Source organism: Ischnura elegans, chromosome 6, assembly GCF_921293095.1.
Source record: "Ischnura elegans chromosome 6, ioIscEleg1.1, whole genome shotgun sequence".
NCBI lineage: Eukaryota > Metazoa > Arthropoda > Insecta > Odonata > Coenagrionidae > Ischnura > Ischnura elegans.
Window position 1 is genome coordinate 38,102,467 of NC_060251.1, and position 27,580 is coordinate 38,130,046.

General features: G+C 37.1%; 1 protein-coding gene across 1 annotated transcript in view; it reads right to left on the reverse strand.

Annotated features, from left to right (window-relative positions):
* Positions 1–27,580, reverse strand: part of LOC124160442 (probable multidrug resistance-associated protein lethal(2)03659) — a 45,243-nt gene that overhangs the window by 11,903 nt on the left and 5,760 nt on the right. The window contains exons 2-13 of the mRNA XM_046536297.1: positions 23,395–23,505; positions 22,790–22,924; positions 22,315–22,519; positions 19,977–20,199; positions 18,538–18,694; positions 15,236–15,374; positions 12,931–13,041; positions 8,457–8,714; positions 4,183–4,469; positions 3,386–3,572; positions 1,929–2,063; positions 1,189–1,427 (exon numbers count right to left, since the gene is read on the reverse strand). Of these exons, the coding sequence (XP_046392253.1) occupies positions 1,189–1,427; positions 1,929–2,063; positions 3,386–3,572; positions 4,183–4,469; positions 8,457–8,714; positions 12,931–13,041; positions 15,236–15,374; positions 18,538–18,694; positions 19,977–20,199; positions 22,315–22,519; positions 22,790–22,924; positions 23,395–23,505 (2,187 nt within the window). The remainder of the gene's footprint in view (positions 1–1,188; positions 1,428–1,928; positions 2,064–3,385; positions 3,573–4,182; positions 4,470–8,456; positions 8,715–12,930; positions 13,042–15,235; positions 15,375–18,537; positions 18,695–19,976; positions 20,200–22,314; positions 22,520–22,789; positions 22,925–23,394; positions 23,506–27,580) is intronic.

Genomic DNA, 27,580 nt, shown 5'->3' on the forward strand with positions numbered 1-27,580 from the left:
CCTACAGAATCTACATTGAGGCCCTCATAAGCAGTACTTTATATTATGGTAGCTTTCCATAGACCTTTGCTATGGTATTTGTGAAGACAGTACCTAATTAGTGCAAAATCTACAATCCTATACTAATAGGCATTAGGTGTCTTATTAATATGCATATTGATTTTTTTAAATTCTTTGGTTACTCTGCTATGAATTCATTTGAATGTAGCATACATCTATATTAATTTATTTTATGTGGATGTATGATTTAATGGTAAAAATATTCCTCCATTTGATTCTCATTGCAGCTTGCGGCAGGTGTAAACATGTATACATAATTTTGTGTCATTTGCTAAAAAGAATTTCAACAAACCTGAGCAAGAATGAATGTTAGGCTTTATTTTTACTGCTATCATTGGAATTTAAGAGGAACATAAGTAAAATATTAGTCTTGCCAAAATGATAGTGCCTTTCAAATTTAAAATTAACTAAACATTATTTTTAACCTGCTCCCATCCCTGGTAAAAATAATTGGACATCTTGTAACAGAGAGCACCTCGTACATATGTATTAGGCTATGCATTTACTTTTGAGCTGCCAAAATATACCTCATGACTATCACGAAGTCCCAGCTGGCTGGCTTGAATGCATCAGTGGGCTTCTAATTTATTTATGGTGAGGTTGACCCCCTTTTGTCTATGAGGGGGTCCGTGAGGATGTGTGGCATTCTTTGCCTGAGTGTGTCAGTTGGTATGTAGCTTTTGAGTGTGTCGGAGGTAGTGCTCAGTACATATACACATTTGCTTGTGTTCATGAAGACAGTTGATACTTGGTTATTGTGTGATTTAGTTAGTTATTGTAATAATGTATTTGATGAACAATGATTATTATAGAGATTCAGAAGTGTCATAGTCAGAGGAGTTGTTTGAAATACTTATCTAAAGATGACACAGACATAATATCGAACGTGAGTGTTTCTAAATTGAGTGTATATTATCAAAGTTATGTTTGGTGTGGCAGAGTTACTAATTACAGTTATACTGATTAGTATATTCTGATGCTTTTATTGCATTCCATATTCTAAAATAGCCCTGATTTAGCATATTTTGAGACAAAACATGTGGGACTTGCATCAAAGTGAATGTCAGTCCAATTTTTTTAAATCTTTAATCAGAATGATAGGAGAATCTTTGAAAAGAAATGCCTTACCAAAATGATACAAAGTAATCCACTCCACTGGCAGCTGTCTGAGTCAGGGCAAATAGCATCAGAATACCAAAAATGCCCAATGGTTGCGCTCCAGATGTGAAGTAACGCATGTAAACCATTCCATCCACAGATCCCTTCTTGATTTTTTCCAACTCTTTCTCTCCTCCAACCTCTCTCCCATTGGCTTCATCCTCTTTATTTTTGAGTGGTGGAGCCTCACTTATCGATGATCTTTTGCTCTGCCGAGACAACATTTTATTCTGTATTTTAAGCTAATCTTTTTGCATCGACATGTGCTTAGCAATCATTTGGGCTCATGAAATTTACTTAATTCGTTGGAAATATACTTGCCTGTTAAATTCTACATTGACTTCATCATATTCATATGCAGAGATGAAAATTATAATTTGAAGAAGGATAATAAGTTCTCTCAGTTACAAATATTAGAGGAATGTCTTGTAATGAAAATACTTTGATTTTCAGCCTGTGTGTCGTGATTTCTATATTTCTTTTATTAGGGGTTTGTTAAAGTGAATTTTTAGGGAAAATCATTTGAAATGGCAAATTTTTCATACTAAATTTACGTTGAATGGATTTGCTTAAAAAAATTCAACTCTTCTGCTAATCTTGGTTGAGAACTAAAGATTTTTCATTGAGGGACCTACCCTCAGCATGTTTAATTACAAACTTAAGGCCAAGGTAGATGGTGTTAAGTTGGTAAATGTAATGAAATTACTTACTGTGGAAGACATTTGTGATAACTGACGAATAAGTCCCACAATTCCTCCCTCCTTGACATCCAAAGTAGTGCTCTTCTTTCTCACTTCCGAAGCTCCCAGAAGATCTTCATAAGATCCTTGACCTTTGATGGACCCCTTCAAGAATTTATAGTAAAATTAACTCCTTATATTTATGAATAGATTTAGATTCCTACCAACCTCATCCTGCATACTCTTTTTAGATATAGCTAATGATGAGTGAAAGGCAAATGGAATAGGAATTACTGTGCCATATTTGAAATATCTTATGGCTGAGCTTTGAGCCACCTAGTGTATCCACGAAATTGCAGATGATGGGCCAACCTTCATGTATAGAGAATAGCTGTAAGATAAGCTAGTTCACTCATTTAAAAAAACTGCTTTCTTAGGGGGTATTGGGTTATCTTTGGTTAAGGTAGGCCATTTGAATGATATTGAAACCTATGAAGATGCAGTGACTTAGTAACTGGAGGCCACCAAGAATTATGTTTTTCATCACCTGGGGTAGCTCTTCTCCTTATGTGTGAAGGTGGAGATCATCTTGGTTGGTACCACGACACACATTTCACTGCAGGCATAGTAACATTTACTTTAAAATCTGTGCTTTCTTTACTTTAAAATATGGTAAGTCTTTAAATACTGCGATGAGAAAGGCAAGTGGAAATTATCTCATTATGTATTATCCCAAGGTGTTCCAACTACTTCACTCATTTTTATATCATGACATGATGGAATTCTCTGGCATAAAAATTCCGGAAGTAAGCTAGTCCCCCTATCAGATCTCCAGGCGGGGACTACTTGAGAGGGTGCATCCGTCAAATGTGACAGAATGTTAAGGATAAGAACATTAGATTGCTTCATACCTGTGGTAAGCATAGAGAACTTGAAGGTGGAGATGCAAAGAATGAATCTCAATATACATATTAGGAATCAGCAAAATGAAGTGGCCTCAAGAAGAAAGAGACTTTTGGAGTGGAAGCAAGAGAATGATCCACACAGGATCACGAAATGGTAATGTCGGAGTGGGGATAATGCTTTGAAAGAGTGCCAGGATGCATGTAAAAAGCTACATGCAGTTTGATTAAAGGATAGTAATGGTGAACATAGATGCCATACCTGTAGCTACTGTATTGGAGCAGGTTTGCATGTGTACATTGGATTATGAAGGTGAAGAAGTAGAAGACGTCTAATAAGACATAACAGAAGTAATCTCACAGGTAGAGGGGAGGAAAATCTTACTATTTTAGGTGATTGGAATGCAGTTGTTGGTCAAGGTCAAGAAAGAATAATAACCGGAAAATATGGATTAGGAAATCCAAGTGAAAGAGGAGAAAGGCTATTTGAATTCTACTCTGAATCCATTATATGTTAGATCACAAATTCCTGGACGTTATCCAGGCTAATTCTAGGTTTTGTCATCATGGCTCATTGATTCATACCTCTTCCAGTACAATTATTTCATCTGCCTTGCGTAAATGTTGGATCTGGTGAGTTGCCAGAAGAACTGTTGCTCCTCTTAGTAAGGATCCAGAGAGGCATTCTTCCACAAGATGTTTCCCTACGTGGGCATCGACAGCAGATAGTGGGTCATCCAGTAGGAAAATGTCAGCCCTCCCATACAATGCCCTAATAAGTATCATGAGTTTTGCATTAGTTATATGCATGTCCAAGCATAGAGGAGCCACAGAATGTAAAGTGGAATATGGTTAAAAGTTTATCTAGGCATATCAGGCATCTTGAATTAAAAGGTGAATGTTGATTGAAAATTGAAAGTTACATGAGCAAGATTCAAATGGGAACTCACTCATTTCTGGTATTAGCATATGAGTGCCGTTAATAAATACGTCATTTTTCGTTCATGAAAGATGTGTACATGTTTACCATAGCCTATTTTTATCTCATGGTTTGAAGTCTGTGTTCACAATTTTCTGACAAGTTATTCATCTTGTTTTAATTTCTATTAGCATTCAATATTCATTAGTTCCTGATTTGAAAAGTAAAAATTAGGTATTTGAGAATTTTTTTTCAAAATTCTTCATTACCTTGGATATCTCGAAGTGAAGACAAAGAGATCTGTTCTGAGAAAATTGAATGGACAACTTTTCACTTTTAGCAGTTGTCTATTTACATCTCATAACATTTATCTTACTTTCACTTTCGCATTTGTCTTTTCACTCTCCCCAATGAAATAAATTTTCATGTAAACCCTCAAAAATTCATCTTTAACTTTGCTCACCTGGCTAGGTTAACCCTTGCCCTCTGTCCGCCACTCAAGAGAGATCCTCGGTCTCCAACATGAGTTAAGTCACCTCTTGGAAGCTGACGAAAATCAGGGCGTAGAGCACATGCAGCAGTAACAGCTCTGTAGCGCCTCTCATCATATTTCTCACCAAAAAGAATGTTTTGTCGTATTGTTCCACCAAACACCCACGGTTCTTGTGAAGCATAGGATACACGACCATATATCTTCATTGTCCCTCCTGTAGTTGGCATTTCTCCCAAAATAGCTTGCATGAGTGAACTCTGGAAAGGCATTCATTGGGAATATCATCATTTTTTTGGCTCATTTTAATTCATAAGAGATGATTGATCTGAGGTTGGCTTATTTTACTAACTACTGAAATGAGAATGTGTTTTTTATATGGTTCAATTAAATTGTAAAATAGGTACTTTTGTATGTTTCCCAAATAATTTGCCTTTGCCGAGGTGGTTTTTTCAGATATACAGTAAAACCCCGTATTTGCGTTATCGGAATTTACGTTTTCCCGCAAATTGCAAGTTTTTTTCAGGGTCCCGTCATATTTCCTATCTCTCCAATGTAAATAGAACCCTGTATTTACGCCGTGTTTTTTTCGTTTTCCCGCCATTTGCATCACGACGTGCCGACTAAAAATTTTTTTTTTGCGTACTAAAACAATTAATCGCGCATATCAGCCCTAAAAAACTGTCGTTTGGCTTCCTTTCGCGCATTTTTATTTAAAAATCCATGAGAAAGAGACGTAATGAGAACTAATGTGGCGGGACAGAACGCCACTAACGTCGGAAAGTTGAACTACGTCATCTCGTTTTCTATCAGCGGCGAAAAGATTCACGATATGAACGTAGGTGTTTAGAGCAATCGAGCTATGTATTAATTATAATGCAAGAACTCCTGAAGGAATGTTGACAATAATCATGTAGTCGATAACTTGATACGAGAGTTTGAAAGGAAACCAGACGTGATGAAACGTGATAAATGCCGGAACTATAAAACTTGGCCGACAACTGGGATCATTTGCGCTGACTTCATTCAACAGTTGCGTAGCAATTATGGGTTAATTAAAAACTTAAAAAAAACTTATTTAAACTTGAATAATCCCATTCAAATAGCAGTGTATCGCAAACTATTGTAACTTTCAAAAATTATGAAGTTCCATGACAGTTTGTACAACGCATTTGATCGCCGAGGGGTAGTTCAGATACTCGTGTGTAGCCGAGTTACCCTCAATTCGTTCGGGAAATAGAATTGATCCGGCTTGAAAATGGAAATTCGAGGTGAAAAACGGACATTTTTAACTGACGAGAAAATGAAAATTTTAGAGATGGTTGATTCCCACACCAGAACCCGCATCGATTCAAACGCTGGCGAAGCAACTCGAATGTTGGGACTGTCAACATTCAATACCGTGGTGAAAAATCGCGATGCCATTGTAAAATATGCAAACCAGTGCGGACATTTATCAAAAAAGAGAATATACGTGAAGAATTCCGGGTAAGAATAAATAGAACGAATTCTAAAAAAGTAGTTTTTAGGTGCAAGATCATCAAATGTCCCTGCAAATGGTATCATCTAAAGGCCTGTTTACATAGTACATTAACCCGTACAAGTTAATGCCTAAATTATGAACACGAAAATGCACCGTGTATTCACCCAACTTGTGCGTATGCATGAACAGAAAATAGAACCTGTTCAAATTTGGTTCATGCATTCATAGTCGGATTTAGGGGCAGGGGACGTGCCCCCCCAGATGCTTAAAAAAATAGACAAAATTTGAATACGGTTATCATAGGAGGATCTATGGGAAGGGGGGGGCACGTGCCCCCCCAGACACTTAAAAAATACGCAAGATTTTTAATACGGTCCGGTTATCATTGCGTTTGTTTTGTATAACGTGGTATCATTGTGCCCCCCCCCCCTCTCCAGAACAAAATCACGGCATTGCTTGTGCCCTCCAGCAAGAAATCCTGGATCCGCCCCTGATGATCATCATTACGTTCGCTTTGTTTTGTGTATTACTCAAGGAGGCTCAATCATTTAATTCAATAAAAATAACTTTGATATAAAAATAAAGAGAATTTTGTAAAGTCATTGTTATATCTTGTTTTTAATCTCAATTAAGACAAGATCTTTCGCCTGTCAGGCCCTCTGTGCCCCTCCCAGGAAAAAATCCTGCATCTGCCCCTGCCTACATTCGTACATGTCCCATTCCGGTCCACAAAAATCATTCATGCAAGCAGAAATTAACTCGTACGTGTTAATGTATCGTGTAAACAGGCCCAAAGGCCCTTGAGAAAAGGTATTTCCCCACAAGATTGGGAATCTAAGATTCCACGGCATCTGTAATGGTTGGTTGGATAGATTCAAAATTAGGTAGTCTTGTATATTAGACGGTGAGTAGTGAAAGCAAAGATGTTAACATAGAGACAGCAACTCAGTGGAAAGAATCTGAATATTTTAGAGTTCTGGAAGGTTACAGCCCAAAAGATGTTTTCAGTGCAGACAAAACAGGATTACATATTTTTAAATTTTTGCTGCCAGCAAAAACACTGTGCTTCAGAGGGAAACAATGTTATGGAATAATGCCTAGTGAACAATTAAAAAATTAACATTTCCAAAGCCAGTATGTGAATAAAAGTGAAAATTCTCTATTTCCCACAATTTACATTTTCCCGCAATTTACACTTTTTTCCTTGGGTCCCGAGAAAAGTGTAAATAAGGGGTTTTACTGTATATATACATAGGTGGATGGATTACATTAGAGTTTCTATATTTAAGGCATGTGGGATAGAAATAAAAGATAGAGGGTTGATCATACTTGGTTTTTGTCCATCTGTCAGTTTAGCGACGAAGAAACTTGCATACAAGTCAAAACAGATTGTTTCTATCTCCGGGTGATTCAGATAAGATTCACCATTGGCTAGTCCCTGATTTCTTCCTATACGTAATTTTTAGGTACTTACTAATTCCTGTTAAAATATTCAGAGGAGAGTATTAAAAAGAAAATTACTGGATATTAGATATCTTTGATTGAAGTACATACTTCTTTAATTGAATTTTACAAATTTTTGCTTTTCATTTTCTTATTAATAAATTCTTCACCTCTTTTTTGCATGCGACATAACAACTTGTCCATATCTTCAATGTATGCAATCTGTTTTTATATAATTAATGTGCTTGTGCATACCTTCATGTTTGGATAATTTGATTATTGACCATGGTTTTCAAAATATCGCTGCCATTTATGTTATTGATTTAACTTGAATTTGTATTTAACTCCTTTTGCAAATGGTGCATTTTTGGGATGCATTTCAAAGAGCTTACAGCCTGCTTATGGGTTGAAAAATTTGTCTTGGTTGGAGGGGTGAAGGCTTTAAGATGTGTTGAGGGCAGTGGGGTAGCCAGGAATTTTGTTTGGGTGGTCCAAAACTATGAGGGGAAATTTTTTAAAAACAGGGTATTAAGTAGAGGGTTTTAATTAAGGGAACTAATTTTCATCACTTTTCATAATCAAAAAAACTTCATTTTCAAAGAAATCTTTTCATCATGATTTTGCTTCATTTGTTTTCTTTTATGAAGCAAAGTAACTTTGTTTTTATATTTTGGGAGGATCCGGACCTCCCCACTTGCTACGCCACTGGGTGAGGGTCATAAGTGGATCTTAATTATATAATAAGATATATGGTGGGGTAGACTGCTGGCTGACTTGCATGTGAATAGTGGGTCAGGAGGTTTGCTTATGCATTTTGGAAAGGATTATACAAGAAGGGGTATATTGTGAGTGGTATGGTGTAAGTACTAGCGCTGGAGTATGTAAGGACAGGTGTCCTTCGTGTGATGTTATCTGTGATGAAAACTAGTTGACTATTATAGTTATTTTGGAAATTTACATGTATATTTTGCATTTTCATCTAAATGAATTTTTAAGAAGTAACGCCTTATAATTTCCAATTCATAACCCTGTTTTTTCCTGTATAAAAGTTCTGTTTGTTAAAAATAATTTTCTGAATTATAAGTTAATGGGATACAAAATATAAAATTTAATTGGTTGAAATAGATCCATAATGAAGATGCTGCACTTGCAAGTTGGTGGGCTTAGTTTATTGACAACCGTCTCTTATTAATTTTGAGTGATAGATGCTAAAATTATATGAAGAAATACAAGTTCTCTTTCATTTTAAAATCAACCTGATTATCCTTAGAGCCATGTACTTTACTTAAAAGACTCTCCAGAATAATTGTACTGTACTCACCTTTCCTGATCCAACTGAGCCAATTATACCTAGCAGTGTACCAGATTTAATGTTCAAGTTTATTGATGATAGTGTGGCATCTGTTGAGCTAGGATTCCACTTAGCTTCAAGCTTTTCCATAAAAATAGAACCATCCACTTGAAGATCTTGACCACTTTTTTTATCTATGGTGCCATTTGACTGTGGAGTTGCGTCTTGTTTTGACTGCTTGCCATCGGTTATTTTATCCCTTTCTATTTCTTCCAGCATCATAAATTTCTGAAAACAAAATTCCACGGTGTGAATGAAGTACCAATAGATTGATGTTTTTTTTAAATTCACTGTAGAACAATTAGTGCCAAGGAATGCTCGAATTTTTGTTTTAAAGCTATAATAATATTTTATTTTGCCAGTGGAAAAAATTGACTAACTTGCAAATATATACTGTGCAATAGGGCGGATCGCAAAAATCGATTTTTTTCAAATCCATCTGGCCCAATGAAAAAAAGTTGTGGGACCGATCAAAAATAAGGCCTGAAAATTTTGAGACCTGTACGTGAACCCCTGACCCTCGCTCAAATGCAATTTAGGGGGGGAGGGTCAAAAATCGAAAAATATAATATTTTATGCTCATTCCCTATAGATTTTGCCGAGTTACTGCCCTTTCAGGACAAAAATTTCGTGCATTTTGACGAATCTGCCACCGTTTAGCCACAAAATGCCTAATTTGAGTCCGCGTCCGCGAAGAAAATATTCCAACGCCCACGCAGCGTCGCGGATACCAGAGCCGCAGGCCGATCCCTTCCCCTCCACGCTCGCTTCTCCCCCTCCCACGCCTCTAATACAGCAAAATTCATCCCGCGCATGCTGCTAGGAGGTCGTTCATCTTTGATAATATAAATCAGAAGATGGTAGAAGGTAAAAAACGATGCGTAGTGAGACGACTTGTCCCTTATTTGGCGCCTCGTCGGCGTTGAACAAATCGATGTTACCAACTTTTAGAGAAGTGATGAAATATTTTTAGATCTGCGCACGTAGGAAAGGAGACTACGGTCTATGAAGACGCCTCTCGAGTGGCTATGAAGGGTTGGGAACTTAGGTTATGCACTTCTATTCCGGTATTGTCCGACAGCTGTGACTAAATGGATGAATAAGGGTGAAGGCCGCCGGCGTACCCTCCCCGCTCCCCTCTCGAACGCCCCAGAGGCACCAAAATTCACACCAGGTGCGTCTTTCTTCGTTAGTCTTACTAATACTTGATGTATCAGCATCGTCCGGTGAGGAACAATCACGAAAGAATTACTCAATTACTTGCTTTCCAGTCTGTATTTCTTATGTTAGTGTCATTCCTCGTCTTTTGCTGCTGTCAACAAAGTTTTGGTAAATTCTTTCGCGAATCTCTCGTCCGTATGTATAATTATAGGAATATTGAAATTCAAATTTGAACTTTCATCAATAGATTTTTAAATTCCACAGCGCTAAGCTCAGATATAGCCGAAGGAACCGGAGTCTCTCTCCAATATATCATCAGCGGGTAGCCCTTTACGTCGATATTAAAATCCAGCAATTAAAAAAATCTCGGATTGGTCGCCAAACGCATCCTTGCAGAAACGCAAATTGGGTCCCTAGATTACACTCCCAACGTTTATGTCGCAAATCCAAGTCAACATAGTGCAATTAGCAAATAGACCACTGTAAGGGATGAAATACGATTTGATGCTTTCCCGGCGAATGATGTGGGTAAACTCTTTTCGGGGTTCAACAAAATTTATCCCTTAGGATGAGCCCCCAGTCGGAGCTTGAAATGTTGGCCATTATGGAAAAATTAACCCAGTGGGAATCCCGAGAAGAGTCTACCCACACTGCAAGGGATGTTGGAATTATGCTTATAGCAAAGGGATGATGCCTCCTTTTTGGGCGGTATTCGCTTGGTACTATCATAATCAAATCCTTTTTAATTCTGTGCATCTAATTTTCACTCGGAAAGGAATCGATAATCGCAGATTTTATAACTTTTGCTAATCCTCTGACGGAGGAGGCAAACCTCCAAAAAAGGGAACCTGTTTCTTCAACTTACACCACACATTCCCCTCTAAACTTGTATTGATAAGTACTCTTTCCTTTCTTCATCAGACAAGAGTATAGTCTTCCATTCCAATAAAATAAGGCCTTTTGATGGCACCTCTCTTTTCTTATTCACAGTAATTAGCATCTTTTTCTGTCTACATAAGTAATTCTGGTACACTAGCTTTGATGTATCTTACGAAGTTATCACCTTTGCGTCAGCTAAAGTTGCGGGAACGATCATTGCTGTTGCTTGGTTCTTGCATATACCTCTATCGCAGTTGGCAGACGCACTTTCCCCGAAGAAGTTCCAATTTGAGTTTATAGTCCATAATGTTTATTTCATGAGGAAAGTAGAGATACAAATCGGCTAATTTCTCGCCAGTTTAATTTTCTTCGGATGAATTGATGAAGAAAATTTTTGATACTATTTTCCCGTACAAGAACTGACGATGATGACTTAACGCTCTCCTACGATTCCCTTTTTTCCTCAGTTGTCGAGTTTCTTTAGGGTTCAATCCAGCAGCCATCATCTTTCTTTTCGTCAGATTGTCTCTCAAAATACTTCTTCATTGGGGGAGCCTTATGCTCCTCCATGCACTTACACGCAAAAATATCGCATAATTTAAAATGTTCCTTTAAATTTGTTTGAGTCTTATACTTCAATAAAACCCTTCTTTTGGCCTATTACGATTTTCCGTAAGTTTTAGTACTTCCTGTCGTACCGCTAAATCCATTTAGTCACATTCATAATGGAAGAGAAGCGCATCACCATAGCTCGCACACCTTCATAGCCACTCGAGAGGCGTCTTCATAGACCGTAGTCTCCTTTCCTACGTGCGCAGATCTAAAAATATTTCATCACTTCTCTAAAAGTTGGTAACATCGATTTGTTCAACGCCGACGAGGCGCCAAATAAGGGACAAGTCGTCTCACTACGCATCGTTTTTTACCTTCTACCATCTTCTGATTTATATTATCAAAGATGAACGACCTCCTAGCAGCATGCGCGGGATGAATTTTGCTGTATTAGAGGCGTGGGAGGGGGAGAAGCGAGCGTGGAGGGGAAGGGATCGGCCTGCGGCTCTGGTATCCGCGACGCTGCGTGGGCGTTGGAATATTTTCTTCGCGGACGCGGACTCAAATTAGGCATTTTGTGGCTAAACGGTGGCAGATTCGTCAAAATGCACGAAATTTTTGTCCTGAAAGGGCAGTAACTCGGCAAAATCTATAGGGAATGAGCATAAAATATTATATTTTTCGATTTTTGACCCTCCCCCCCTAAATTGCATTTGAGCGAGGGTCAGGGGTTCACGTACAGGTCTCAAAATTTTCAGGCCTTATTTTTGATCGGTCCCACAACTTTTTTTCATTGGGCCAGATGGATTTGAAAAAAATCGATTTTTGCGATCCGCCCTACTGTGCAACTGATAGTGTTCAAATGCTCAATCTGCAGTTGTATTCTTTAAACCATTTTTCAAACTCATCTACTCTAATGCCTAATAGCTCCTGCATTTTTTCTTTATTATTTCCATGCCATCAAAAGAATGTCCTTTCATGCTCATCTTTACTTGTGGTAACAAAAATAGAGATTCAGATTGCAAAGAGTAAGATTAGGTGAGTTTGGAGCATGGGGATAGAAAAAAATAAAATAGATGCATAATCAGGTGCATTGTCATGAAAGGAAAACCAGCAACTGTCAAACACAATTTTCATACAAAATACTCTTGACTGAGCTCCATTCTAATCTAGATGACGTACTGATATTCTCAATTGCCATATATTTGTCTTTGAAGCATGGTTGTTTCAACTTTTTCACCAACTCTAGAAGTTGATCAATGTCCTGAGTACTTATCTTTGGGAAGTATTTCATAACATCAAAACTTTTTCAGCATTCTTTTTCTCAAGCAGGAAAAAAAATTCTTAGCAGCATGCTGTTTGCTGAAATCCACCTTGACAAACAAGGAGTTAGTGAAACTGATTTTCCAAAAGAAAATTCCTCTGACCATTTACCAATATCTGTTACAAATACAAAAAAATGAATACCACGAGCCAAAGAAATACCATGAATACCAAAGAATAAATTGTACTACACTCACCTAGCAGAAGAAATGTGTACTTTGTAAACTCAACCAACCAAAGCTCAGTTACAATTATAATTTCGGGTACCAATTCTCATTTGTTATTTGCTTATGTTTGTTCTCTTCAGGTCTACTGTCCCATGAAAGTGAGTTAAGGAGTATGTTAACCATAACAGCTATGTTTATTGTATAGTTGCAAAATTTGAAGGCACCCATGCATGTTATAGAGAAAAGCTTTCATAAAATCTGGAAATGTCTAGGTATGTCTTTATAAGGCTATTTCCGTCAAAATATTTTTTGAATATATGTGGGATGACATCTTCAAGAAAGAGAAAAGAAGAATCACTTACTTGTAACCTTCTAATGGAAACCCTGGCTTCTGCAAATTCTGCTATTCCTCTAACAAAAAATCCACTCATTGTATGTGACAGAAGATTGAAGTAAGAGGATATCACGAACACCTTTTAGAGAAAAAACAGGTTAAACTGATCTTCCATGTAACACTTATTTTGATATTTACCTAACTGTATCCTATTTTTGTTTAATAATGCTAACTTCATATTCTTAATATTCATAGATTCCATTGAGTTTATTATTTTCTAATTTTAAAATCCACTGCTCCAAATTTTCCATAATTGAATGCAAATTTATTTCTAGTCAATCATTTCAATTATCTATTTTGTTGGTAGTCATGCTCAACAGTCACAATTGTGATGCTAGGTGTTGCCACTAAAGCCCTGCAAAACTGCTTCGGTACTTGGCCACCATAATAAGTCGGTTGATTACAAATCACTGCCTAAGCCCAGTGAGAAATGGGTGGTGGAATCCACGTGGAACCCACGTGGAGAATTAACGTGGATACCACGTGTTTTTGGCCGTGGAATCAACGTGGAACCCACATGGAAATTTGGTGGAAAAATTAAAACAGCAGTTGGTGCTGTCCTAAAACCATTAAAACCTCAACCACTCTATCTCTAAACCTTCTATATATGTGTCTACTATTTTTCATGTGCTCTCATGGCTGCCTTTCCACGAATTATATAAAAATAGAATGTGCGATACATTTTCACATAACTAGCGTGGTTTCAGGATGATAAATGACGCAATGTCACCAGAGAGTTAAGTTCCACAAATTAGAAATTCTGTTTAACATTTTATGATAATCACCACAAATCCACTTGAAATCAACGTGGATTCCACGTGGGTCCAACCACTCAATATCCACCACCACCAAATATCCACCACTCAACGTGGATTCCACGTGGGTTCCACGTGGATTCCACCACCCATTTCTCACTGGGAGCTGTCTCTCTTTCGATAAAGAAATAGGTGAAGAGTCTGATCTCTGGTGTAGCTATTGGAAGCCCTGGTACATATGCAATTACACTTGATGACTCCTTTAAGAGTGTATTGTCATTCTAGTGGCTGCCTGGAAAATTCTAACTCAATTGTGCAGTCGTTCAGATTTTACTTGGGCTTTCTCCTTTAATATACTCATGCAAGGTAGCGTATCAACACATATTTAGATATAAATCTGTGATTATCTCTGAATTGTAGGGTATGCATAAAAACATAAATTAGTTTCAAGCATCATCCAATTGCAAATGTTTGAAGTAGTCGACAGTTTCACCTCGAAGCTAAAGAGGCTAACCGTGATTAAATGTAAAGTTTCCTTATAAAATTTCTAAGATTTTTGAAAATTCTCTTCTTGTATTAGGTAAAAGATAAAGCTATGCATTCCCCTAATGCTGGGGTTTCAACCTACATTAGTGTAACTTACTGTAAAATCCTAGATAGTGGATAAATTTATACATGATATTAGAATATGCTTTCGCTGCAAGTTGTAGTGAAGGCTTCTAGAATTAGGGCTATTGAAACTAATGTGATCCAAAATGCCTGTAAATGTATTATGTATATCAAAGTAATTTCATGATTAGTGACTAACAAAAAATGGTTTCCTCACACCTAATGACAGATGAATTTTATCTCAGAAAACTCAACAATGATACTGTAGAAAATTTCTGATGCGCAGTTGCCACACTATGGCCAGCTAAAGCAGACAACAAAGACATATACTGACAAGCGTTTTTATTTTTGACTCTATGAGTATGTTTTATTTCATATCACTATTCATACTCAGTGGCTGACCATAGCCTCAGTGGTGGGGTACAACTAGACTCTTTTTCCTTGGGACTTATAGAATGAGTGTAGAGATTATATTCCTCTGGGAGCTGAGCTGAAGAAGACCAGTATGGAAACCACTTTGCAGCTCTCTAATTGCCACCAAGTTAACGTAGATACCACATAGGAAATAATATAATTTACGTATGAATAACACCTGCTTTTTGTATTATGCTCAAATAGTTTTATTGTTTTATACATATATGCATGTGTTTTAAGTAGAACTATTCGAATAATCATTCAAATGGCACAATGACAGAATCCCATAAGTAAATTAATGATTGCATTTATGTGTACCATAATTGAATTCATTACCCAAGAAAGTTAATGAGCAGACATTTAAGCACTTTGATGCACTATCATGTGCATGTTTCCTAAATTCTGAGCATGTTTGACAAAATTTGGACTAGATATAGGATATTCAAATAGATACCCATAATGATGCGCAAACCTTTGCATTCAATAGAATCTTACCTTTTCAGCTGATGCTATGTTCCCAAAAGAAACAAAAGTGGCTATTGCACAAAAGAGAGCCATTCTTGTGGTGAAGAGGTTGAAAGTCATATACAACCCTCGAATAAAGGAGGTCTTCCGTATAATATTAATTTCTCTCCTAGGAATGAGGAGAAAATTATATGAAATGATGGATATCCATTACTTTTATACATCTAAAATTTGTTATGGAATACTCTGATACAGAAAAAGCTTAGCACATTCTCTGCAAAACCACCAATCGGTGAGGATTACATCTTCACTAAGGAGCAGCACCCAACTAAACAAATAAATCTTTTTCACTACATTGGTTAATAATCTAGGCAATGATTGTAAGAGAGGAGAACTTTTATGAAAGAAAAATATATGCGACTAGCCGGTCGGCTATTCATCGCAGTCGCAGCGTCAACTGCCTCGCTCTGATTGGTCTACAGGCCAGTCGTAGTCGCAGCCGCAGCGCCGGCCGCAGTTGCTAGTGTGATACGGCCTTTACACCCCGGACCGTCATTAAAGGGGGAGAGCAAGGAAACATATATTTTGGCATTCATTCGCCTGCCTAGAAAAATCTCCGACAAAAATGTGCGGCTTTCGTCTCCTGGGTTGAGAAACGTCCTACCGCTTATTTTTTTCATTCATAGCAAAAAGGTTGACACCGAGTGGCAATGTTTTAAACCAATTGGGTGCTGAAAAACTAAAATCTCTCACACACATCTTTAACTTTAATTGCATGATAATTGACCACACAAAGGTGAAGGTTAAGTGCAAAAAATCCACAGAGAAAAAATCATTCATCTTGACCAGAATCCTGGTCTATACTTAAAACTAGTCAAGAGCGAACACTTCTATGTGTTCTAAGTCTGGGCCTTGCTCTCCGGCTGTGGTGCTTTGCGCACGATTTGAACTGCTTGTGGCATCATATTCTCAGGAGCCCATAACACCTTGTCCGGTAGAGTCCTCAAATTTTCACAGAGTAGAATGACGCCTTGGTAGCTTAACTGGCTATAGCACTCGACCGGAAATCGGAGGATTTGAGTTCATATCCTGATCAAGGCGAATGACCTTTTCCTCTGTAGATTTTTCGCTCAATATATGCATTGCAGGTGATTCCTGTAAAAGTTATCACTGTGGCTAGTCCCGGTATGCTTATAACTAGCAAATACAAGATTACATAATTCAGATCCTAGATGGCATATTTGCAGTCATCAATGGTGCAGTCCTTATTTCATTCTTGCTCCTATATTAGAACCTTGTAGCCATGGACCAATCAAGTTTTCTATTTCTAAGATGTGTATCATGCATTAGGGAATAATCAAAACTTTGTAATTTCCTCGTAATCTTATTTTGACTTGCACAATGCACACTGCGTCATAGTCATACCCCTGTGCATGTGACATATCTTTTGTACATGTCTATCCCACAGCGTGGTGAAACTTGTTGTGCCAGTTAAAATAAATTATGGAGAAAATATAGTTTTGGTAATTCCATCATGAATTTCACTATGAATCACACTAAAAATTACCTTGTGCTTCATTTCTTCACAATTTTGCACAATTTAGATCATCCTTATCTGATTCTTATCCGATGCCTAATCCTTGGGGTTTTAGCGTATACATATCCTGAAACTCCTCAATACAGTCACATGGACGTGTGTGTAGGGGTGCATAACTTACGCACCTGAATTAGTACACCATAATAAAACACCTGAAGTAATCAATTTTATTTGCATCATGATCATTAATTAGATTTTCAGCACTTGCGTCGTGAATTTATTTTATTTCCGTACAATATGCTTTATGTGAACATTTCCATACTGTTGTGTGATAAAAAATCTTTCCATTTTAACATAGCTAGGAATCTAAACAAACCATGTCCAAGTATTGTGTCATTCTGGCAAGAAGGTTTTCAAGCATTCTAGGTTTGGAAATCCCGACTCAATAATATTCTTGGACTTGTGCACGGTCAAGAATGATTTGATTTTTATCTTTACCAATTGTGTATGGCAGTGGTTGAGAACCTGAAGCCAACGGGCCGTTTGGTGCCCTTGAAGCCATCACATGAAGCCCACACTACCTAGTGTTATCAATACATAATTACGGAATTTCATGTTGAATGTTTATTATTTTAGCCCACTGATTATATTTTCATAAAAATATCTTGAAAAAATACTAGTATTTGCGACCAATGTGGCCTTGTCATCCAAGCATACAGACGACAGCCTTGAAACGGTTGCTGACCTGTAGTATAGGATACCAAGGGTGATATGTATATATGTTAGGGTTATACGTACATTAAGGTAAAGAACCTGAAAGTTATGCACCCCATACATACACCCATGTGAATATGAAGAAGATTTTCAGGATATATATAAGCTAGAACCCTAAGGATAGGGCTTTGGATAAGGGTCAGATAAGGATGATCTGAACAGTGCAAAATTGTGAAGAAATGAAGTATCAGATAAATTTTAGTACCATGAAGCATATTAACATTAGATGTCAGTTATTCATAAACATATGTAGAAAATTGAGGGACATGGTGTGTATTGAGGACATCCAGATTAAATGCTCTAGTGTACTCCATTGATTTATCTTGGGCTCATTTAGAGGCGTGATTGCCAGTTTGCATAAGAATGAGAGTAAGCTTAAGAAATAGCGATGATGTAGAGACCCAACAATAATAATCGATTGAAATTTTAGGCAAACATTTCACATGTTATCTTTTAAATTTTAATTAGCCGCGGTAAATGAAATCGACCATATCATTTTTGGTTACAGTTTTGATAATTTGAATTGAGCGATGCATTTCATGATGATAGGATTCTCGTTAAAAAATTCCGTAGCTCAGTTATTTAACCTCACTTGGGCTGCGAGAGTTTGTGATTTTAGCTACCACCCTTTGCGGGGGAGAAGCAAGAAATATTTTTCCCCTCTAGTCTAGCTGGGAGTGAACCCTTATAATCCGGGGCAACCCTTTCTTCTTCCTTACCCAGGGATAGGCTAAAATCAAAGACTTGTCATAGGCACATTAAAATTGCGGAGCGGGTAGGAAACTATACTGAATAGGCAGTACGTTAGGAAATTCCAGGAGGCAACCCCATCCCTGACGGCTGGCCCCGAAGGGTTAAGCCTCTTAGAAATCCTCAGGGTGAGGGAAAGTGCAAGATATTCGGATAGCAATAAAAATATTGTGAAACTGCTGCAGTTAGTTGAGCAATGGTCAAACGTTATTCCCGCATTCAGAGTGCAAAACATATAAAAACGTTCCCACAGTCTTGAGAGTTAACTTACCTCCTAGAATCAGCGATCAGTTTTGCAAATGGTTTTTCCCAGGCATACATCTTGATCACTCGTATTCCACGTATGATCTCATCCATGAGGCGAACCCTTTCATCAGTTCTCACGGCACTGCGGGAGCGGAACTTCGAAGTAAGCTTCCCAGTCCATGCTTTCAAATATCAGATCATTCAAAAGGGGTTTAGTTATATTCTCATTGTATGATTTCTTTGCCCAATGGAATTTTAACATTAACACTTAACTTGACTTCAGAACTGTCACTTGAAATTAGGGGGCCAATTATACAGGGTGAAGAAAAACTGTGTCATGAAATTTAAACCCTGGATAGCTGATGCCGGTAAGATCCAAAATTATTCATGATTTTGTGGTCAAAAAGGTCAATTTTAAATCACAGACACTTTGCACCAAGAGCTCCTATTATCCGTGAGTTTGCCCTGATGCTGGATGTTCTGCACAGCTGAAAACCTCAATTTCTTTGCCTGCCAGAGATTGCAATGTATTCAAGGCAGCTTGCTAGCTCAGTGGTAGTACACAACAGGGCAAACTCACAGCCAATCAGAGCTACAGAACTAAACAAAGCACAGAAACTACAGAAACTTTGAGCTCTTTTCTCAAACTTCCTGTAGTTTTATACAATGGTGTGTCTTTGACCCAAACTTAAATAGAAATTCTGGTCCCTACTGGCATCAACTATTCCAGATTAAAATTTCGTGAAACAAATTTTCTCCTCCCTGTATAGCTTGGGTGAAAAAATAGAAACCATGATAGTCAGCTACTAAAATTCATCACAAGTGTTCTTAGTAGGTGTTCATGGAATTACATATGTAGTGAATTATTAGAATTATTAGTGTAACCATAAAACGTTTATTGTTATTTTTATGAAATCTTCTCTCTTGATATCCATTTTTTAGGTCTCTGTTATCTCCACTGTTCCCATCATAGCCTTTAGGCTCTATTATTTCTCATGGTTAGAATCATTATCAGAGATATCACTCCTAGAGCCAGAATATATACTGTCATCTCATCAAGGTATTTTTATAATTTCTGAAATTAAACTTCATGTGCCAGTTATATATTGCCATATTAACAGGTGAAACTGCACCACTTCTGGGTTCTTCATTATTTTTCTCTTTTATTAATTGCTTAGAATGGTGCCACTAATGAAGAAATTTTCAAGGAACCAATTTTTGAAGGATTGGAAAGAAATTAATGCTCCCAAATGTCCAACCATTGAAAGATTAATCATTCTGCATGTGCTTCACTTGCACTTTACACGTCTAAGTAAGTAACTATCTTAAAAACCAAATTAGTCAAAGAAAAATAGCCATATCTTTAAAAAAGAAAATATTCCAGCCATCATGAGAAACTTAACACCAATGCATATGTTCCATTAAATATTAGACTGAGGCAAAGAAAAATATTAAATGACTTACATTGTAGGGAAACCACAGCAAAAACAGCTGCAATTCCCACAAATGACGAAATTCCTATTTCTTCATATACTAGGAAACCTACTATGACTGCTGCAATTGGAGATATCCAGAGGTAGTTGACAATAATTGGTGCTATGTCAAAGCGAGCAACATCATTTGAGAGCAGATTAATCACTTTTCCAATAGCAGTGTCTCCCAAAGCAGTGCAGGTGAGACGTAAGGACTGAAAATCAAATATGGTTATTATGTTTAGATTCATCAATGTGTCACTTGTGGTTGGTGGATAAGCAATGGCATTCTCAGTGGCGGCTTGCCCATAAGGACTCTCGGACGCCACCCCTTCCAAAGATTTGAAAAAGGGAAAAAAAAATGAAATACCCATTCAATTGTAATTATACGTCTACTAACCAAGGTGTTTTTTCAATCCCATGCATCGAAAATGTAGGAAAAACTCGCAAAAATAGTGCGAGAAGTTCGCATTTGTAGCCATGGGGCGCTGGCCAGAACGTCCCAATCCATCACCATGAAGTTATATGGAGAGTGGTAGTGGTGGGGGCTGCTGGTGCTATGAGGCGTCTAAGCTTGTGCCTTATGGAAGTCTTGGGATGCCGCCCGAGCATGCGCAGAATGACTCATCTAGTGAGTTGACATCGCCGCGCCGCCCGGCGGCCGTATAGCCTTGGTGTTGCAGTGTCACAGAATACCTTGTTTTTAGGAACCAGTTCACTTATTATGTGTAAATTGCTTTAATGTAAATAGGCCTAGTTGTAGTTGAATCAATCGAGTTAGTGATTGTTAGTGTTTTAGTGTTAGTGATTGTTTTGTGTATTAGTGGTATCTAGATTGCCCGAAAAACTCACTAAAATACACAAAATATTCAAAAATTTTGACCCCCCCGGTGGAGTGTGCCCCTCCCAGCAATTGACTCACGAGCCACCACTGGGCATTCTTTGGGCAGATTTAATAAGTCTTAAAACTGTGCATGCTAAACACCTAACTCATACAAATTGTAAACTTGACAGCAAGGATCAAAAAGTAAATTTGTTTCATGCAGTGCAGTTCGTTAATGTCTCACAAATAAATCTGGTTTGTAATTGGGCTGGAATGCATTTCTGGTAGACTAAATAAATCTCAGGGCTTGTATATGCAAGCAACACGAATGCTACAGCATGTTGACTGTACTGAAGAGTAAATATGGTGTATATGTTGACATTGATTGATGGAAATGTGTCGCATTTAGTATATAACTGGGCTATCATGCATTTATGGTAGACTGTACAAGTCTCATAAACTTTGTATGCTATCAACTGAGCCTCCATAGTTATGTACCTCCTTGATTATATCGCATGTGCATTGGCACTTATTGTTAGATATCTCTATATACGTATATATTTTAAGCCAACTTCAATTTTAACCTTACTCCTGATCATATAGACATGGGAAAAGAGCGTCATGGACAAACTATGAATTTTCACCCATCCAAACTTAGTCTGGTCCTAACTATGCCTAACTCCTTCCTGCCACTGAGCTTATCATGAAAATATTCTCAATACATGGAGCTTCATCAGAGACACAGTGGGCACTTCCGTGTGGAGACTTTTAGAAGTTAGAAACTGGTGGAACTGATACAGAGCAATATTTTTTCTGATTCAGTGCATGCAAACACAGAAAAACAGTTTTGAGAATGATAAATTTTTAAATAAGCTGTTTTTTATCTCATTGTTAAATAAGCTGTTTTTTATCCCATACGTCTCTGATTACTCAATACATAACTCCTGTTCCAATTCTCACCACACAATTTTCAGATTTTACTTTGGCTGAAATTGGCTGGAAATTTTGTTAAATATGTAAATAGTCAATAGATCATTCCTAAATTTTCATCCATTTAAAACAATGAGATTGATCCATCTCAAAATTGTCTTATAGTAAATGACTTTGAATTCCATCAGCCAAACGTTTTTGTGATAGGTTCATAAAAATACATACTAAACTGTAAGTATATTTATATTAAATGCCTTTTATATTTATATTAATATACATTTATTATTTATTTAGAGAAAGTGTTTTCATGTATATTTTAATTCAGTCGCAAGATATTTAAATTCATAACTGTTGAATTTTAAGACTATCATGCAATATAATAGAATTACTCTCATAGGTGCCATAGGCACTCAAAGAAAACATTCTTTTGATGCACATTGACTTCTGTTGGTATTAAGAATATGCCTTTATAACCAGTTGAATTAGCTTATTTTAAAGAAAACAAACAACTATGCAGTGGAATACATAGTTACTTTAATCCAGGAAATCATTTTACCACTTAGGAAATTTGACATACCTTTCGATAAATAAGTGAGCAGGTTGCTATTCGGATTTTCATTCCAATCTGGAATGCTTTAAACATGTAATGATTGAGAACCATGGCGTTGATGGCAGCAAATCCAACGATCCCTGAAGCATGTAACAAAGCCTCTTTCTTGCTCATTGTGCTGTCAATTTTAAAATACGATAGAAGTCCTCCAAGGAACATTGGCTGAATCATTCTGAAAAGAGATATTTTGTATAATTTACGAGTTTCTGGGCCCTGGGAAAATCCTGGCTACGCTACTGAAGTAGATATCAAATATATATGTATTTATATTTTTTATTGAAATAGTAATCAGGATAGCATTGGCACTTTTAATAATTCAATTCAGATATAATCTGAGATCCTAAGGATAGCGAGTTAAAATTTCAAATCCACTTTAAAGGTAATAAAACATTAGAATTCCTACATTAAAACTAAAATTAAGGGTATGAAATGGCGACTGTACTTGAGTATTAGTTCATTCAAGCTCAGTAGAAACCCCCACGTAAAGTACTCTGGACCAAATGCTTTTAACAAAGCAATGGCCAGGCTTGGATTTTTTCCGTTGATCTTGCTTTTAGCAACTTGCTCATTCCAGTACCTGAAATATAGATTTATGAAATATTTAATGAAATACATGGAATGTGAAAGATCTTTGATACAATATCCAATCAAAAATTGTGATGGTCCACATTTTTACTAATTATTTCAAAGTAACATAGTTCTTTATGTTTGGTTTTAATTAGCTTTTATAGCATAAGTGAGCATTGATGAAAAATAAATGCTGAAAAAGTGTGTGATGGAAATGTACATCATTATATTGGTACATAAATATTTTTCTGGATGCACAGTTATCAAATTCGAAAATGGCTAGCTAAAATTGCCATAGTTTATTTCTGCTCTCATTCCTTTAATCTAGGAAATTCTATTTTTGTTTTTATAGATAATCAAAGATTTGTGGAATAATTATGACTAAATAATCAGGTGAGCCCATCATTTTTTTAAATAGAATTTAAAATCTGAATTTAGTTTTTTTTTTCTTTAATTCTTATTATGTATATATCAACCTACTTTTCAAGTTTATCCCCTAAATATTGTGATGAATCTTGCGGTAAGGGTTTGTATAAATGGTCCTCTACAATTGGTTTTCTATAACCAAGCTTAAACATCTTAATGGTCCACCTGTAAAAGAACAAGAAAATCCTATAATTTATATAAGAATTACAGCTTACACACCAATGCCCTATCTTTTAAACTTGAAATTTGGTATAGGGCCTGATCAATTGAAAAGGTATAATGTTTTAGCATATCACTTTGGGTGTGCATACATTTACTATCTTTGTGTTTTGAAGGTCTCTCATTTGACTATAAATGGCTGCGGTCAACTTACGTTAGTAAGACCTGTGCCAGATTTTTCTATAAAAATGGTTTTATGCATACAAAATTACATATTTTTCAAAACAAATCATTTTTGGAGCAATAGGTTCTATAGATTATACTGTGCCATAATTCAACATCATTATCTTTATCATAATATGTTTTACGTACAAGTTTAATTACCCTCTGATACTATTTTCATACATATTTACATTCACATATTCTCATGAGCATAGGCAGCTAATTTCCTCATACAGGAAATGTACAGGTATTCATATTTGTCATTTTTTTGAGTTTTTCCACTCATCTAAGGCCACCGAGAGTAAGTCTAGGTTAGATTAAAGATATTTTGGGAGGAAATAGGGTCGCAGTCGCAAATAAGTCGCAGGGGTGCCTTGGCTACAGGGACTTATAAAAAATATTGGGGGGGCCCATATCAGAGGTCTTGCCCCAGGAAGAGGTTAAATTGAAAGTGTGTCACAGCATCGAAACACTACCATGATTCACAACACTTGATTCCGTTAACCTGCTTAACCTCATAATTATTTGTTTCAACACTCATTGTTGAATGTATTTTAAAAGGTAACTATCGTCAAGCATGGGAAATAAAAATCACCAATATATTTTTGTGATTTCACAAGGCATAATACAACTTAATTATTTTCTTGAATTATTGAGGGGGCTCCGACCCCCCAAACGAATCTTTGAGGGGGCTCGGGCCCCCTCAGGCCCCATGGAGTCGGCGCCACTGCTTGGCTATGCAATACTCATCAATGGTACAGGGTTTAGAAAAGATCAACCATTAGGAAATTTAAAAAAAAATAGAAATAAAAGAAAAAATGTATGCCTTTTTATTTGACTAAAAGGCTACTATCGTAAATATAACAGGCGAAATACGTAAACACTCTCACTGGAGAGCCACCTTGACGATTACCATCTTTTCTATTCTCCAGAACTTACGGGGGCGGGGGTGATCGCCTCCTCCTACCCCCTTCGTTCGGAAGCTAACGCAATATTAGGCTGAAGGCTATAGGACGATTTCCCCTTCCCCAACCGTTCTTTCTGGCAACTGACGTATTTCCTGGTTTTGACCTTGATCACGTAATCAACGCCACTAAATAATGTAAACGAACTGGGGTGATGATGAAGTTTTGCGTTTTGTCTTCCTGAAAATGGATAAAATCTACCATAATCCCTCGACATTCCAATGTGGCAAAATTTTATATAACCTTAATATCAGGACCTGTTTAGCATGGGTACTCAGGGAAAATATTTGCTTTGCAACTGCTTTGGAACCCTTTTGAAACTGCTTTGGAACACCAAAATCTGCACTGGAACTGCTGTGAAACTCATTTCCACTCATATATACCATGAATTGGAAATATGAAGAAATTTGTAACTCATGATCATTTGCAATCCCCTTTCGAACTGCTTTGTACAGTGTGTGCTCGTGTGGAACGGCTTTGTACACATTTGGAACTCCTTTTTAACGATTCGACTGGATTTCCAGACGTCATCATTTGCATTGTAACTGCTGTGTATGGAGAAGTTTAATGTGTAACTGCTTTCCACACATTTGCAACTCCTTTTGAACGAGTCCGTATGATTTGTAGACGTCATCACTTGCTTTGGAACTGGCGTAAAACATGCTATGGCGCGAAGTTCAGTACGATTCTTTCGCTCGCGAAAACGAAAATTCGCTAATATACGTTATAGAAATGCATTAATGGTTAAATAAATTGTCTTAGGTCTGTTTATAGAAATGAAAGCTCAAAAATAGATATTCTAATGAGCTTTAAAAATAATTATTCTATTTTCCGTTTCGCTAAAACAGCATTTTTGGGGCTGTTTCGAAATGCGGCAAGTTTATCTACGCCACGCACCAGGAATCTCTGATACGTACAATAAGATATTTAGTTGCAAATTCAGTGCAAAATTTGTTAGTAATAGCGTGTTTTTGACGTAACAAAAGGTCTCCCTATCGTCTGAAAACAATATCTTTGAGAATTCTGGATCCGCCCTTGGAATTTCTCTATCGTCGTCGAGTAGAAATGCAATTCAGCGAATCCTATACGAGAATGTCATTGGCGTCAATTAAACTTACAGCCGCGTTTTGCAACACATTTACATGTGATGACGTAAGTCATTAATGCAAGGTCAGAGGTGAATCTGTGGTCTTGGGTTCGAAATGATCATACGGTTTCTGTAAGGAGGAACTGGGACTTGGTGAGGTGAAAGATTTTATGGGATAAATTATACATAATCAATGAAGTCTATTGTTGATTAGTATATTTTATTTCCGCATTATTAAGGGAAAAATTCATACAGATTTTAATATTTTCCCCACTTTCCCTTTACGAAGAATACTTGATTAGTGATACACTGAACTGACCGTGTTTATACTGTTTCCGGAACTCCTTTTTGAGAAAATTCCAAAAATACCTTTAAAGGTCTATTGATGATGATGATGACAGCCTATTTTTCTTACTTCTAGTCAAGAAGCGGATTACCTAATATTTTCAACATGATTACGACAAATTTATTACTATCATGAAGTTATATCGCATATCCGTTCATTGTTACCGTTCCATAGACGCTCACTGCTAAAACTGATTGGAATTATAAGTGAAGCCTACGATATTGCGATGTGTGTGGCGATAATTGCGCTGCGAACACACATGCAAATTATCCCTTCCGTTTCTTTACGGCCATTCTGTATTGCGTTACTTTTGAATGAGATGAAAAGTAGTTCAATGTCTTGCGATAGATAACCTTCTAGTTGAATTTACTGCGTAAAGAGCGTATCACTACCACCGAAAGCGGGAGAAGTCGTTGTTTTATAATCTCATCAAATTTAATAGTTTTGATTTGGATTATCAATTCTATGAAAAATAAATTATTATTCAAATTATATAAGTCCACATGTAAGCTGGCAGTGCCGCTTATACGACCTCATTTCCATTATGAAATCCACGACACTTCCGTTATCAACAGAGAAAACGTAAATATTTGAACATGGAATGAGAGGCCCCGGATCTATTTATGATATCATCACCGTCTCAGGTGACCTACCAAATTGATTCAGCCTCATCCTAATGGAAATCTAAACATTTGGGAACCGATATAATTTCCCAAAGCAGAGTATGATTTGATTTGTCACGATTTCGATAGCATCTTTCCAGAAACCATTACCTGGATGCCTACCTTGTATCTTTATAGACCCGAAATATCCGTGGAATAGTGAAAACGGTGCATCTTAAACGATACTTTTAAACCGATGCTCTAGACTAGATATGGTACCTACCTATTTTAAAGAGTAAATCGCAGTGGCGTAGCCAGTAATTTTGTTCGGGAGGGGGGGGGAGGCAAAACCACGGGTAAAATTTTTGAAAAACAGAGTACAAAGTAATGGTTTTTAAACTAATTTTAACACTTTTAACAATAGAAAAAACTTCATTTGTTAAAGAAATAATTTTTAAATACATGCTTTTTCAATAGTTTGTTTCCTTTCATGAAGAAAAATAATTGTGCTTTTATATTTCGGGGGGGGGTCCGAACCCCCTAGATGGATTACCAGCCCCTGGTAAACCGATGGATTTGATTATCAATGTTCAAGGCCACCCTTGCGAGCGGGATGGTCAAGAGATTCAAATTCCCTTCTTACCCGAAATGCTTGGGATATACGTTCTTGAGGGGGATCGAGTTGGTGTGGTAGCTAGAGTGTGAATTTCCTACCGTGTGGGTCCGAGTTCAAACTCCGGCGGTGGCGGAGATTTTTTACGGAATGCCCGATCCTTGCTCGAGTACTTCGTTGAGGGAACTGGTAGAGGTAAGGGTATCGGTTAGGAGGAGAAAGAGCTTCTAGGCAAGAGAAAAGCTA